Source organism: Macaca thibetana, chromosome 4 (assembly GCF_024542745.1).
Source record: "Macaca thibetana thibetana isolate TM-01 chromosome 4, ASM2454274v1, whole genome shotgun sequence".
NCBI classification, from domain to species: Eukaryota; Metazoa; Chordata; class Mammalia; order Primates; family Cercopithecidae; genus Macaca; species Macaca thibetana.
Window position 1 is genome coordinate 52,776,903 of NC_065581.1, and position 17,188 is coordinate 52,794,090.

The following is a 17,188-nucleotide window of genomic DNA, read 5'->3' on the forward strand; positions in this document are numbered from 1 at the left end:
CAGAGAGAGGTAGCACTGCATCCTGAAGACCTTTAAGAGTAAAACCTAGGGACACAATCATGCCACAAGTCAGAACAGGTAGGTAGTAGTCTCTGAAAACTCCTTCTGCCCTAAATTTTAAAGATCATTCCTGCAATCCTATAACACATATTTTTTTCCTAAGAAACCACGTGTAACAGAGCATCATGGTGGAAGGAACGGTGGCTGAGAGTCAGGGTCAGGGCCACAGATTGCTCAGCTACTTTCAGCAGGTCATTGTAGTATGGCCCCTGAGCTGAAGGGTCAGCATTTTCCTCGTCTTTAAATAATAGTGTTAGCCCTTCCAGCTTTGTGATTTGACACTACACATACTAGGTTCAGGTCACTATGAAAATACAGAAATGACTGGTATCACCGCCCACTGCCATCAGAATTTTTCTACTGACCACTAAAGAGCAACCACAGAAACCCCCATTTCTTCCCTGCAGATGTTAGCCAGAAGAGAGTTGGCTCCAGTTCTGCTATCACAGCACACGTTTCCATGTGGAGGAGCAGCCTTTGATCTAGCTGATGTATAACGATGCTTCTGGTCTGCCATCTCCCCAGATGGTGATACAAGAGAGGCAGTCAGGCCACCAAACAGCCTTACCCTCCTTGAGGGTGGGGAGGGGTACAGAAGCAAGACTACCTTCAGGCATGTTGGGGACAGAAAGCGGAATCTACAAAACCTGATGAAAACCTTTGAGGACAGTGTGACTCGGTGGACTAATACCCTGAAGTTAAATGAATAAGAGCAATATACAATCGTGATATAAAATATACAATATCTGGAAACAAACTTCACAAGAAAAAAATTTAAGAAGGTAAAAAAAAATTGAAAAATAATCTTTGAAATACTGTTGAATAACTTAATGGATGGATTAAAACTTACATAAGAAAACTAAAATAAATGGATCAAAAGAATGAACACCATAAAGGTGACATATCTTTATAAATTAAAGCATCAATGCAATTTCAATAGACACATAAACAGAATTTGTACTTAAATTAGACAAGCTGATTCTTAAGTTTAATGAAAAATAAACAAGAATAGCCAGAAAACAAAATTTCAAAAAGAAGTGTAAAGAGGTCTTCTGCCAGACATTAAAATATCTTATATAGTAACTATGGTATCAACTACATGGTAAAATAAAATATAGTCCAGAAAGAAACGCAGATCAATATGAGGCTATAGGGTAGGACACGAGTGACATTTCACATAAGTGCAAAATAAATTATTTATTCAGTAAATAAAATGAGTAAATATCACTGAAAAAAACTAAATCTGAATTTCTACCTTATATACTTCACCAAAATAAATTCCCAATTTATCAAATATTTGAATATTAAAAAGTTTTTTAACTAGAAGGAAACATGGCAGAATTTTTATTTTCCTATAATTTCAGAGGTGCAAAGTCTGTACCAAGTATCTTACAAGTCCTGAAGCCATAAAAGGAAGACATCTTTTATTATATAAAAATTAAAAATATTTATGAATTGCCAAAATGAAAAACAAAGAGAGAAATGATAATAAAGGGCAAATATCCTTAATACATAAAATGCTCTTTAAAATCAGTAAGAAAGAACAATACTGCATTAGAAAAAATGGGCTAAAGAGATAAACAGACATTTCACTGAAAAGGAAACACAATGCCCCTAAACACATGAAAAGATATTCAATTTCTGTCTCAATAAAATAAATGCAAATTAAAACTACAATGAAATATTCTTTTTCTCCTACAAAATAGGTAAATGTCAAAAAGGTTGGGAACACACCATGTTAGTAAAATGTGGTAAATAAACACTCATATGCATTGCTGCATAGGCAATAAATTATGCAACCTCTAAAGAGAATATTTTGATATTTAGCAAAATTTTTAATGCACATAACCTCTTGATCCAGCAATTCAACTTCTAAGAATTTATGCTACTATTTTTGCACATGTACAAAATGGGACAACTCCATATACTAAATAATAAAGTTGAACCCTGTTTAGGGCTGAATTATGTCTCCTGCATCCTCATCAAAATTTATGTTATTACCCTAGCTCCCAATAACACCAAACATGACCTTATTCAGAAATGGGATCTTAGCAGATGTAATTAAACTAAGATGAGGTCATACTAAAAAAAGATAAGCCCCTAATCCAATATGACTGGTGTCTTTATAAAAAGGGGAATTTGAGCCAGGCGCAGTGTCTCACGCCTGTAATCCCAGCACTTTGGGAGGCTGAGACAGGCGAATCACGAGGTCAGGAGTTCGAGACCAGCCTGGCCAGTATGGTGAAATCTTCGTCTCTATTAAAATTACAAAAAATTAGCTGAGCATGGGGGCGTGCACCTGTAGTCCCAGCTACTCAGGAGGGCAGGAGAAGTGCTTGAATCTGGCAGGCAAATGTTGCAGTGAGCTGAGATCACACCACTGCACTCCAGCCTGGGTGACAGAATGAGACTCAGTCTCAAAAAAAATAAAAAATAAAAAATAAAAGGTTTGGTGTAGGGGTGCAAGGGGGAAGTTTGGACACAAACAAGACACAGAGATAATACCGTGTGAAGATGAAGCAGAGACTGGGGCGGTGTTCTATCAGCCAAGGAACACTAAAGATTGCCTGTAAGACACCAGAAGTTAAGAGAGACATGGAACAGAATCTTCCTTAAAGTTTGGTTCAGAAGGAACCAACACTCCTGACACCTTCATCTCAGACTTCTGGCCCCCAGAATTGTGGGACAATAAATTTTTGTTGTTGAAAACACCCAGTTTGTGGTACCTGATTGCAGCAGCCCTAGCAAGCTAATACAAATCCCTACCTCATACCATGTACAAAAATTAACTCGAAATGAATCAGGTACCTACATATAACAGCCAAAACTGTAAAACTCACAGAGGAAAACATGGGCATAAATCTTTGTGACATTGGATCAGGCAATAGTTTCTTAGATATGACACCAAAAGCACAAGCAATAATGATAAATATAAACTGGACTTCATCAAAATTTAAATTGTGTGCTTCAAATAGCACTATTAAAAAAGTGAAAAGGCAACTCACACAATGGGAAAAAATATCTGCAAATTATTTATCTGATAAGTGATTAGTATCCAAAATACTTTAAGAACTTACACCTCAACAATAAAATGACAAATAACTCAATTTAAAAATTGGCAAGATTTGAATAAGCATTTCTACAAAGATGTATAAATGGCCAATAAGGACATGAAAAGATACTCAACATCTTTAGTCATTAGGAAAATCAAACCCACAATGAGGTATCATCCTATGCCCATTAAGATGGCTACTATGAAAAAAATAATAATAATAACAAGTACTGGTGAGGGTATGGAGATATTGTGACATGGTTTGGCTCTGTGTCCTCATCCAAATATCGTATCAAATTATAATTCCCGATGTTGGGGGAGGGTCCTGGTGTGAGATGATTGGATCATGAGGGCAAATTTCCCCCTTCCTGTTCTAGTGATAGTGAGTGAAATCTCATAAAACCTGGTTGTTTAAAAGTGCATAGCATATCCCTCTCTGCTCTCTCTCTCCTGTCACCATGTGAAGATGTGCTTGCTTCCCCTTCACCTTCTGCTATGATTGTAAGTTTCCTGAGGCCTCCCCAGTCAAGCCTCCTGTACAGCCTGCTGAACTGTGAGTCAATTATACCTCTTTTCTTTATAGACTTTCCAGTCTCAGGTAGTTCTTTATAGCAGTGTAAGAATGGACTAATACACATTGAAACCCTCTTATATTGCTAGTAGTAATGTAAAATTATGCAGCCATTTTGGAAACAGTTTGGCAATTCTTTAAGAAGTTAAACATGGAGTTACCATATGACCCAGCAATTCCATTTTTAGGTGTATACCCAAAAGAACTGAAAGCATATATTCATGCAAATCCTTGTACACAAATATTCATAGCAGCCTTAGTCATAAGAACCAAAAAGTGGAAACAATCCAAAGGTACATGATGAGATGAATGGAAAACAAAATATGGTATACCCATACCATGTAATATTATTTAGTCGTAAAATTGAATAAAGTACTGTTATATGTTACAACATACATGAACCTTAAAAATATCATGCCAAGTAGAGAAGCCAGATGTAAAAGGTTACATGTTGCATTACTTTATTTATATTAAATGTCTATACAAATTCACTTAGACAGAAAATAGATCTGTGGTTACCAGGGATAGGGAAAAGGGAGGAACAGTGAGTGACTACTAATGTATACAGGTTCCTTCCCAAGATGTTGAAAATGTTGTTGAATCAGGTGGTGATGAGGTATACAACTTTGTGAATATACTGAAGACTGCTGAGTTTACACTTTTTAAAAATGATATGGGAATTATATCTCAATTTTTTAAGTTAAAAAAGAGATCCTCAGGGTAAAGAAAAGAATAAAATATCTCTACCTATTTCTAAGGTACACTACCCTAGGCCAAGCCAACATTATCTCTCCCCTGGATGTCTGTCATACCCTCCTAACTGGTCTTGCTGGTTCCATCTTTGCCTCCCTACCATGAGTTCTCACACAGCAGCCTAAGTCAGATCATGTCACTTCACTTGAAATCCTCCAATGGCCACCATCTCACTCAGAATAAAAGCTGAGTAAGCTGAGGGCCATTCAAATTCCCCAAGGTCATATAACCTGCTTTGGGTCATCTTCTACTACTCTCCCCTCACTCAATCTACTCCAGCCATGGCAACCTCCATGGCATTCTGGAACAAGCCAAGCCCACTTTGACCCCAGACTTTTTGTTCCTTGATGTTCCTTCTGACTTGAACTGTCTTTCTCAAGATTTCCCCAGAATTCATTCCTTCATTTCTCCCATATCTCCCTTCTCTAAGGCCACTCATGTCATTCCTCCAGTGCCAATAACCATCCCATCACAACCATCCATTCCATCCCTCTTCATCCCCTTCCCTTCTTGATTTTTATCCTACACACTTACCATCACTGCCCCAAGAACAGAGCCTTTGTTTTTATTTACTGTACCCCCAGCATTAATAATGCCTGGTAATAAAAGCTAAATGCATTGTCATTATGATTATTGTTGATGGTAACAATTAAAGGTTGAAGAGGTGATGATATCTTGCCATTCTCATTTGAAAGTTTAGACTACGGCCACACAAGGGTCCGTACCTTAAAAGAAGACAATGCTATCTCAGCACAAAAATGAATGAAGAAAGTATGTAAAGCAAAGCCAAGATTTTCTTCAAAAAAATTCTTTCCAGGGTTTTGCTTCTGTAAACGGGTAGGTGATGATTTATCGCATTATTGTATCCATTCATTACATATGCAAATATTCTGTAAATTTCTTGCTGGTAAGCCCCAGCCTGGTTCTCTTTAAATCCCCTAGAGCATCACTTCTCAAACTGTACTCTTCATAGAGATTGCCTGAGGACATGTTAAAACACAGATAGATTCAGAAGGTCTGGCGTGGAGCCTGAGACTCTGCATCTCTAACAAGTTCATGGGTATTACAGATACTGCTTGCCCAGGACCACACTTTAAGGACCAAGGTCTTCAGCACCTCACACAGGGCTCTACGGGATGGCCCAATCAGTGTTGAGTGAGTGAGTAGTGATTAACTCATAGGTGGCAGGGCAAAGGAAGAGTTAATAGAAAAAGTTTAAATCCAATAATAAGGAAAGCAGCCGCTACAGCCTTTCTCTCTCCCCCCTCCCTTTCCCCATAGTCTTAATAAAAGATAATTTGTACCCGCTTGGCATATCCCTGCTCAGAGTTTTCCATCTTTTGCTAAAATAATGTACAATCCTCCTAGAAATTCCTTCAAAAAACAGCATGTTCTGATAGGGTAACCAACTCATTCCAATTTTCCTGGGACCAAGTTTTAGCACTAAGAGTTCTGCATCCTTGTTTTAAAACTGAGTCTTATGTCCTAGAAACCCCCTCAGTCCCAAGAAAACTGGGAAAGTTAGCCACCCTACCTGTGTAAAGCACTTTGTCTAGAGGAAACAAAGATGACCGAGTCACCTGTTTGCCTTAAGGTGGAGGGAGCTAAAGAAGGTATGTGTGGGCTGAACAGCAAAGGTAACTCTGAAAGAAGATCAAAGCCCCTTATAAATCTATAGAGAAAACTACACTATGCCCTACACTCAAACCAATAATTATTGGGTTAATACAGAATATGATCTTTCACTCTGAGCTCCATATATCATCTGACTTTCCTTAAATCATGGAGAAATAAGTGCAAGTTATGCTTGCTCTGTTTTACGTGCAGAAACAAGGTGGGGTGGGCCTCATAATTCACTCTTCTAGGCAAAATAGGGTCAGAAAAAAAAATCTGTTCTTTTGAACAATGAGTTTGTGGCCAAACCACATTGCTTTTAAATATGTTCTAAGCTGCAGTCCTCTGGACTCCAGAATAAACCATGACAAAAATCCAAAGCATTAAGGAAGAGGGTTTTATGCTCTAATGTTTATTCGTTAACAAACATAAGCCTCAGTATTCCTGAGATTCTTGCAATCTGACTGGGTTGTTTTTAACTGGCTGTGTCCCTCAGAAAGCAGAAAGTCATGGAGAAATATTTGATTTTCCATAGAACTAACCCAATTCACAAGGTTATGTTGACAAGACCCACCACCCTCTGTATTGCCCACTACTCAAATGGCAATCGGTTTTGCATGCTAGCCAAGTATCCCAGTGCGCATCAGTCCACAAACTTATGAAATATGAAACATGTATGAAAGTTATGTAGGACCCAATTACGCCTGACACCACCAGCCAAACTATAATCCTTTATGTGGCAAGTGAGTTCATTTAAGGGCTCAAATGTTTGTTGCTCATTTAGATACTTATGTCAGTAAACAAAAGACAGTGAATCACAGTGAATATGGAATTCATTACGCAGCAGGACTAGATTCCTACCAGCAAGAACACTAGCTTCAGAGAGTCAGACACACTGTGAGACCCTCCCCAGTTTACCAATATCCGCAGCTGTGGAAGGCTCCACCGTATCCAGTCTAGGTTCCACATTTAGGAAGAGGTCTTCTCCAGTGGCACTGATGGCAAGACCAGAGGGCCTCACCAACATCAAGATCCGATGCACTCCAACAGGCAGCAAATCTGTCTGACAGACTACATTGGTCTGGTTTGAGAAAATAACTTTGCAATTCATTTTATTCACTGTAACCTGCAAGAACTGGGAGTCACCAGAGAAACCAGTTCCAGTAATATAAATCATTAGGTTGACGTCGCCATCTTAAAGGAGGAAAGAAATTTTAAAAAAACAAACAAACAAAATAATCTCTCAGTGATATTACTTCATTTAAGAGGCCTCACTATCATCAAATGCTCATTCTCTCCCCCAATCCCCTCCCAAAATTCAAGGAGCTGAATGCTGACTTAAATATTGGCCACCTGTATTTATTATTGTAGTACACAGCCCCGATCTTAAATTTTCTCCAGCTAGTGAGAAGAGATCACTGATCAATTTTTTTAAAAGAACATAGTATTTCAAAATAAAGGACAAAGACAATAAAACATTTTTAGTCATCAAAAGTCGACTCCTCCCCATTTCAAATCATGACCATTTACCTTAGATAGACCAAAACATAACACTTTCTGCTGCATCAGTCAACCTCTGCCTAATGAACTAATGTATCTTCTACCCACCCATCACCAGCTACATGGCCTCTAACAAAATCACTGCAAGTCTCAGGTTTATACCCATCTCAGAGCCAAGTCACAAATCATACCAACAGAGTACCACACAGAATGGACACAGGGAGTTGACCCTTGGAGGTACTGGAAAGAGCAGGAACCTGGGCAATGAGCTGGTACGTCATTCACTCGCACAACCACCTGAAAAAAGGCAAAATTTCTTTTCAATTTTATGCATTTCATATCTGCTAGGGTATTCATAAAGTATCTGTGAAGCGCTCCCAAGCTGAAATGTGTTCATGATTCGCTTATTCTTATTCTTTTTTTTTTCTATTTTCCCAGTAATTAATCTTAAATTGCAATGAATGGTTCAAAACACATGAAGCTTTCTTAAAATGATGGTGGACATGCTGAAACCCATTTCTGTAATTAAATGTGCGAAATATTGAGTAAATTTTCTCTCTGTCATATAGAAGTAAATTTCACATGCTTAAACTGCATAAGGATTTCTCATCACTCTGTATTTCCAACCAGGTACCTACTTTATGTGACAAGCCCTTTATTTGCTACTAAAGACCAACAAATTCAGTGTGTTCCTTCCACCATCACTATGTGAATATATAACTAAAGACTAGAGTGTATTTGGATACTTTAGTTGGGGTCTCTTTTGTCACAGAATGGTAGATTCCCAAAGAGAGACTATATATATTTCCCTTTCACTGGAACTAATGTTAATCTAATAGAACTCAAAAACTACTTGGAAATGAGAAAGGTAAAAAAGATATGACTCCGCTGATTCTCTATGTATAAAAAATGCATTAATAGCATACAGATTATATTTATGACAGTGTTTCTTTATTAAGGGAAGAGGTATTGGCATGGCGTGGACAATAAAGAACACTTCAATTTTATCTATTCTGTTTCATTTTTTCCATAAAGACAAAAATTATAAATATATCAAAATGTTGACAATGTCAATTTTCAGTTTGGGTACCCAGGTGTTGATATTATTCTTTATTGCTTTTGTATTTTAAAACTTTATCAAATGGAAAGCAGATGACCTATAACAGAAATATGGGAAGATAGGAAAAAAATAAAAGGACATTTTAAAGACAAAAAGAATGACCTAGCTCATTTACTTTTTGATACCTCGGATAGAAGCATAAATCATATTTAGCTATAGAGATTCTCAAATTTTTGCACCATAACAGTAGTATCAACAATTATAATAGAATATTGTGGTTACAAGGCATTTATATTTTCAGGGAAATGTACATACCCTGCGGGGGTACAAAAAGGACAGCCATAAGTACCCCTGTTTTACACAGTGGCAAAATGACCCTTAGGAGCTAAATCAATGGGTCCATGATACAAATCAGTGAGGAGCTGAGTTAGACTTGAAACTGGAGCTTGCACTTAGGATGGCCCATTCACTCTCACCTGACTATGCTGGTTGGCAGTAGCCAACATGTCTCCAAATATAGGTCCAAGAAAAACTCCACCATCATATACCACACGCATGGCTGCAGCAGGATTCACTCCAGTAAGGTTTTCATCAGAGACCTGAGATGGTTACATTTCTGGTAAATTCTGTCATGGAACCAAAATCTAATCTTGTCTAATCAAATAATAAAGGGTCTTTTCACATTGTGTTTCAGATAATCAGATAGCTAGAAAGTGAAAGTAGAGTGACAGAATTGAAATATAGAAACATAACAGTAAATAATGGCTAAGGAAAGCCCCAGTAGATTAGAGAAATATTCATTTGCAAGTCGATTGCCAACAGAGGTACAATAAACCATCTTCTAAGTCTTGAGATACCTTGCTTCTCCATGTTTTTCCATTTTATATGTTTGCAATCCAAATTATTAAAATAAAGTGGAAAGAAACAGTGCCATGAGATAAAAGCAAGGTCTCCCATTCTTCCTCTATCTCCTTTCTAGAATTTCGATTGAAAATCAGATAACCCACACCACCATACAACTAGGAAAAAATTTTCATCTTGGGCTTCTTTTTATAATAACCAAATGCTAGATGATCATTAGATTATTTTTCAAAACCCTAAATATGCAAGAGCATCTGGTTTTGTCATTACACAAAGACAGCAAATTCTTTTCTAAACTTCCTTCTGCTATGCCATCTGCTTCCACGATCATCTAAGTCAATCACATCTGCTTAAATTATCCAATAACAGATGTAGAATTATTGCATGGTGGACACTGACCAACAACTTCACTACCTACAGTGAGTTAGGAAGGGAGACGTTGGGTTTAAATTGCTTTTTCAGGGATATGAGATACAAAATATGTGTTGAAAACTTCCAGAAAGAAAGATCATAGAATCCCTTTACTCGAATATTCCAACAAAATTAATAATTCATGACTGTTTCCATTTGTGTAATTCTTTTTTTTTTTTTTTTTTTTTTTTTTTTTTTTGCAGAATTTCTCCAGGGCAGCAAATCCATACCACTAAAAGGGATACTATACATACCCTGATAAAATTGGGCAAATCCCCAATCTGAGTGGACCAGGACAAGGTCCACACGCGTTCGTAGCAAGTGTATAGATCCTCCTTCACAGAGAAGTCACTGGCATTAAGGTACCTGGATGTGAAGTCATCAGCATTATTCTGTAAGAGCTGGTGAAGGTGATGAGCAGAAATTTGTACAGGGACTTCTGTGAGAGAAGGTTTTGATGCAGAAAACACAGACACTAATTAATCCACCTTACTGGGTTTCATCATCAAGGATAACACAACACATACCAGGATGCTTATCAAATTTTCAGGAGACCCTTCTGTCAAAATGGAACTTCAGTAGAATCCCCAGCCCTAATTAAACCATTTTTTCCTAAGATAAAGACAAGTAGATACCCACTTTTTATATTACACTATCTTTCATTCATACCATATCACACAGCAATCAGAGAGCACAGCCATGTCAGATAAAATCATCTCAACTGCCAACTCGAAATGTAAACTCCACACACCCTTGAATGCCTGAATGTCTAATTAAATATTAGATCTTCCCTGGAAAAATTTAGCTGGCCCTGTGAATAGAGAAAAGTTGGCCACTTTTCACAGGGAGTGAGGGAGGCATACAGCAGCTGACACCCATAAAAACTTGGCCAGCCCAGCTGAGGAATGTTGGCATTTAACTTCAGTTTCTCTATTAGAATTTTCTTTAAGCCCAACCACCTGCTTCCCCATTCCATGTGCCCACAGAGGAATAACAGGTCTCTGTGTTTGAACCCTGCTTTGTGCTCTACCAGAAGTTCCCATTTCATTAGCTGCTCCCAGCAGCCCTGTGAGGTGAATCATTGGGTACCCTAATGCCTACTTTAGGGATGAAGAAAATGAAACCCAACCATAGCTTGCCAGTGCAGTAAGACAGGTTTACATGAAAACCCAGGTTGCCTTCTACCTACTCAATAGCATTTCTCTTGAATTCCACACCACTCTGAAGGGTTAATAAAATATCACTGCGTTTCTAAATTGCTAACGAAATTCTTATCCTTTTACAAAACATGTTTCTACATTCATACAGAGTTTCAGATCCATCACCATTCAAGAGGCCAGGCCAAGGCTGACTTCCCCAGTTGTTTTGCAGGTAGTGATCTGAGGATCATCAGTGATATAAATCAGTAGCAGGAAGTCTCTACGGATGAGCTGTCATCCATGAGAAGTAAAATCAAATATAAATAGCACAGTAATGGGCCTCACAGAGGCAGGACATGGTTGATGTTTATTCCCCCATTTACCAGAATCAACACCTAGGGATCTTCGACTTCTCCTGAGTCACCCTATTATAATAAAAACACCACTCTGTTCCTCCCACCCAAGAGGTCCTGCGCAGGCCTAGGAACTTTCTGCTTGGGAGGGCAGAAGACTTTGGGACCATGTTCCAACTTTTATACAGCCCCTCTCAAGTTCTACTGAGCCTTGCTCCTGATTCCCCATGTTTCTACCAAATAAGTAATGTATCATTATCACTTCTAATCCTTGCTCTTTGTGCATTGTATGTATTCTTGAAGATTTACAAACACTCCTCTATTTGCATCTGAAAGTTCTTTCTACATTTGTTGGGACCACTAAAATCCTCCATAGTATATGGTGTCACCATTAAGTTTAACTCTGATGGACCATGGCTATCATGTATCTTGGTCTATAAAACTCTAGAAAGAAGAGGACTGACCCAGGAATCAAATACGTGGGTTCACAACTGGACCCTGTCATCAGCTATTTGTATGACCTTTTGACAAGCCTCAGGGTAGTTGGCTGAATGGTGAACCCCCGAAAAGATGGCCTAATGGCCTAATCCCCGAAAAATATCAACGTTAACTTATAAAGCAAAATAATAAACTGCATATGGCAAAAGATGTAGCTAAGGGTCTTGAGAGGAAAAATCTGTCCTAGATTATCCCCGGTGGACCCTGAATACAATTATGTAATAGGTACCCTTATAAGAGAGAGGCAAAGAAAATTTTGAGATAGAAGAGGAAGAAGCAACGTGACCACAGAGGCGGCGGTTGGAGTGATATGGCCACAGCCAAGACATGCTAGCCACCACCAGAAGCCAGAAGAGGCAGGAGCAAATACTTCACAGGAGCGTGGCCCTGCCGACAACTTGATTTTGGACTTCTGGCCCCAGAACTGGGAGAGAACCATTTTTTGCCGTTTGAAGCCACCCAGTTTGTGGTAACTCCTTACAACAGTCCCAGGAAGCTGATCCACTCAGTTTCCACATCTACACATCTTCCACATCTACAAAATGTAAAGGTTGGGGTAGCATTAACAGTAAGCCCCTTTCCAAATCTTTCATTTTAAGAATTGTCACTTTCAGACACTGGAAAATAAACAAAATAGCTTTAATACTATCACCTGACAACCTCCCAGGATATTGCTCCCTTGGGAATGTGAGTGAGATTATGTGAGTGAGAAGAGTTGCACCCCCAATCGCCCCTTTACCAGAAATCACTGTATTAGGAAGCTGGATGCGAAAGTGTCCTCCTAGAGGTGGACTTGTCCGCTGTTGTCTCTGTGTGGTCGCCAGGACCAGTCCAGATCCCTCTTCTGTTCCTTCAGTGGGCACAGAGCTGTGGCACGTCAGAAACAAAGCATTAACGTCTGGGTTGGGGTGTGCACCTAGGAGGACCTCGTCTGAAGGGTGTCCTGTCTTGCTTAGGCTGCAGCCTTCCACAAAGAGCTAAGGGACCTGAAGAAACTCAGAAAGGGAGTTTTCAGGACCACACGATGTGAGAATCATTTCAGAGTAACTTAATTCACCTCTATCATTTCAGAGTGAAAAATGTTGGCATTTAGAGCCTACCGATATGGTGGGCTTCCTCTCTGCCACTGAAGATGTCTCAACCCTTCATTTTCAGTTGATGGTTTTATTGCTTTTTCCTGCCCAGAGGACCAGGGAACAAACATTTAGTTAAGGAAAGTAAAGCACGGGTTCAAACTTTCTGCACCTGCCTTTAATACGCCATTGCAACATGCTGTAGGTACGAGAACTCATTTTGGAACATAGTAGAAAAGATGAGAGAAAAAAACCTATACAGTTATGCATCACTTGACAGTGAGGATACATTTTAAGAAATGCATCCTTAAGCAGTCTCATCATTGTGCAACCATCATACAGTTTACTTACACAAACCTAGATGGTACAGCCTACCACACACCTAGGCTATATGGTATAGCCTGTTGCTTCTAGGCTACAAGCCTGCCGCTGTACTGAATACTGTAGGCAATTGTAACACAATGGTATGTATTTGTGTATCAAAACATATCTAAACATAGAAAAGGTACAGTAAAAATATGGTAGTATAATCTTATAGGACCACCATCATATATTTGGTCCATCACTGACAGATACATTGTTATGTGGTACATGACTGTATATGTAGATATATATGTATATACACATATATACAGTGTGAATATATATATACACCTATAAATATACTTATACATATACGTACATCAAAGGCAGAGCACTCAATTCTTCCCATTCTACTGAGGTGTAGGTGAAAATTTAAAAGAACAAATTAGATTATACATGTGTTCCAGAAGCTTACAAGTAGCCTGATCCTTAGTTACTGCTTTGTAAACTGTGGCTAGAAATCGTTATTACAAAGCAATGCTTATGGGGCTCTTGTGCCATCTGGTGGTGAGTTCTTAGAAATAGCTATTTTTCTTCTCTAGATATTTCACTTCAAAGAATTTCAACAAGATTAATACATGAGGAATGCAATGAAGGGAACAATAACAACAACAAAAAAAGGCAGTGGTGATGTGAACCTCTGAACAGCACAAAATGCCACTATTTTTAAACTAACTGACTCGGAATTAGTTCTCAAAGCGTAGTCCCCAGACCAGCAGAATCAGCATCACCAAGGAACTTATTAAAAATGCAAATTCTCAGGTTTTTCCCCAAACCTACTGAATTAGAAATTCTGACAGTAGGCCCAGTAATTTTAACAATACTTCCAGGTGAATCTGGTGCTGCATTCTCAAGATTGAGAACATTGCTTTAAGCCACAAGACAGGTAGCTTTTCCTGATAAAAGTCTCACCTGTGTCCGCCAAGGCAAACAAGCATTCTTAGGAGAAGGGGCAGGTGTGAAAAAGGCACTCCTTACCGTGCAGTGATGAGCGGGAGCTCCGTGCCACACCCCGCCAGCCAAGAGGTGACACTGTAGACTGGAGGGGATCCCACCACAGATACTGATTCCACCAGATTCCCCCCTGGGCGAGCCGTTCCAGAATCAGCTTGAGAAACTAGAGACCAGTGATCCAATTACTATCAAGTTACTCAGGATAGGAGATTTGCTGTGTGGAAAATCCCAGTTGGAGATGTGGGTTACTCAGATCTCAGCACACATCAAAAGCACAGATTCCTACTTATCTGCTACCATAAAGAACACATGGAGATGAGGCAGGAGGATAGGCCATTCCATTTAGTACAAAAAGGAAAATGCGAGGTCCTGATTTAAGGAGATGAAGATTGATTCCATAGAAAAGTTCAATAACCCTCCAGCCAGCAAAATGTCACTCCCTATGCTCTTGGAGGCACTCCTACACAGTTAATTTATTGCAGTGTAGCCTGCCACCCTTTCCTCCTTTCCTTCCCATAGCCCCTGGCATCTCTAGGGATGTTCAGGTGATTCTCTTAGGAGCACTACACTCAGAGGCACATACAGGAGCATTTGGGTGTTTATCCACAGTGTGGAGCCAGCACATGTACAGAAAGAGTGCAAGCTTTAAGAGAGACCACTGGTCAAACCCTGATTTTTTCACTTCTACTGGATTCCCACTCAGCTAATCCACACACACTCCATTAGACTCAGTTTTCTTACGTGTGAAGTAGGGATTATGACATGCATGATTGATAGTAATCTACCTGACAAGGGGAGTTTAGTGAGATTTAAGATTTAAAATGATCAGCACAATATCAATATCCTTTTAGCCTCCTCCCCAAGATTGGTTACAATGGAGACTTTAAAGAGTTTAAGGGCAACATCTTTGTATAATTCATCTTCTCATGCTTGATGCTTAGCATATGCTAGGCATAGAGTAGGTGGTCAATAAATGATTATTTGTTCAGCTGGGTAAAATCACTGAAGGTTCAGTTCCAGGTTGGGTGATCACTACATTCCGATCTCCTCCACAGCCTCGCTGCGGGAATTGGGGCAAAATACTCAACTCCTTTTAGCCTTGGTTTCCCCATCCATAGGTGGGGATAACAGGACCAACTCATGGGCTTCTGAGAACTAAATGAGAAATAAATGGAAGCTACCACTGTCCAGTGCTAGTGGGAGATAAAACGAAGTCTCATACAGGACATTAGGCAGGGGAATACCATCAAGTATAAAATTGAGATCACATAAATGATATACAATTAACTATGAATTTTAGCCCAATTGTGTAGTTTCTGTTGCCATTAAATAATTCTGAAAACAGCCACTGCCAGCAGGGTTAATGTGACAAAGTGGGAGGCAGACCGTTTCATGCATGCCACCACCATCTTCCCTCTTGTCTCTGCCCTCTCCCTTCCTGCTCCCACCTCACCACACCCCTGGATGATTCCAGATACACAGAGAATTTGGTGGCAAAGAGGTGAGGGCAGTAAGAAAAGGTTCTGAATCCTTGGCTTCAAGTGTTTGGAGAGGCAGAATGGCATTAAAGGAAGAGAAAAGAAAAACTGAACAGCACCTATTATCCAGTCCTGAGTTTTCCAACCAGTGGGCTCCAGTGTATGAAATATTGATTCCCTCAGCCTTCTGGAAATTGAGGCAGCACTTGGGGTCACCAAAGACCCCCTAGCCAGTTGTCCTGAGCACCAAAAAATTCAGGTAGTCACCTAGCACGTCGCTTGAGTAGTGTCATTTTCTAAGTGTGCCAGAGCACAAACAGGTTTGGAACAATAAGCAATGACCCAGATGTCCCCAAAACACTTAAACTATGGAAACAGAGGAGAGATGGGATTTCGATGAGAATCGAAGACGATGTAATTTCAAGGCTGATAAAGAGTCCTCTTGCCACCCATCCCCAAGTTTCCCTGCCTTCAGTACTGCAATGTTTAGGCAAAGGACTGAAAAGTTGTACATTTTCTAAATCAAAATGTAAATGAAGGTATCATCTTTTTCTTCTTGGAGAGGGAAAGAAACTATAAGAAGTAGGCTCGCTGAGCCCCAAAGCCACAAGGAATTTGACAGAGAAGGAAACATGAGCAAAAGTTGGAAGCCCGAAGACACTGAGGGCAAACTGCACGATTCTGCCTTGGCTGTGGGTGCATATCACAAACGGCCACCTCAGCAGGGCCCTGGACTAGCGGGCAAGAGCTAGGTGAGACCACTGTGCCCAAGAGTGGTCAAGGGAAACTTCGGGAAGGAAAAGCCAGGCCTGATCGCTAAATAATGAGTGGGAAGAGTCTGGAGAGACAGAAAGGACAAGGGCCTTCTCTCTGAAGAACATGATTACCTTCCAACTCTCACTGCACCTGTCTTGAAGGTTGTAGATCAGACTCTTAGCCCATTTACAGGGACAGACACTGCTGTGTTCCTTCTAGCACCTGGTATGACATATTAACTCATGGAGAGGTGGAGAAATCCTGCTAGCCTAATGATGATAATAATAATAACAATAATTGCTTATATTTATTAGGCACCTTCTATGGACAAGGCCAGTAAGGAGTGCTTTATATTAAACTTTATCTTCACAGTAATCTAATGAAGTAGAGTTCTTATTATACCCATTTTACAGATGAAGAAACCAAGACTTCCCAGCAAGAAAGTGGGAAAACTGGATTAAGAGTACAGACACCAGAAGCAAAAGCAAATAGTGGGAAAAATAGGAAAGAAGAGGGACTAGAGACATAGAACCAAAGGCACACAATCCCAGCCCCATCTGTTTTCTAGAGCCAAGGCAGGCAAAAAGGAGGATCACCTGTTCTCTCCTCATTAAAAAAAACAGTAACCCCTAGCAGGAAAGTTTGAGGCAGGCATTTGATAGGCTCGTGGAGGAGAGAGAATTTGCTGATTA

The 17,188-nt window shown here is 39.6% G+C and overlaps 1 protein-coding gene across 1 annotated transcript in view; it reads right to left on the reverse strand.

Annotated features, from left to right (window-relative positions):
* PKHD1 (PKHD1 ciliary IPT domain containing fibrocystin/polyductin) overlaps positions 1-17,188 on the reverse strand; it is a 463,584-nt gene that overhangs the window by 412,387 nt on the left and 34,009 nt on the right. The window contains 6 exon segments of the mRNA XM_050789247.1: positions 6,969-7,244; positions 7,742-7,847; positions 9,087-9,209; positions 10,137-10,321; positions 12,612-12,739; positions 14,287-14,425. Coding sequence (XP_050645204.1) covers positions 6,969-7,244; positions 7,742-7,847; positions 9,087-9,209; positions 10,137-10,321; positions 12,612-12,739; positions 14,287-14,425 — 957 coding nt within the window.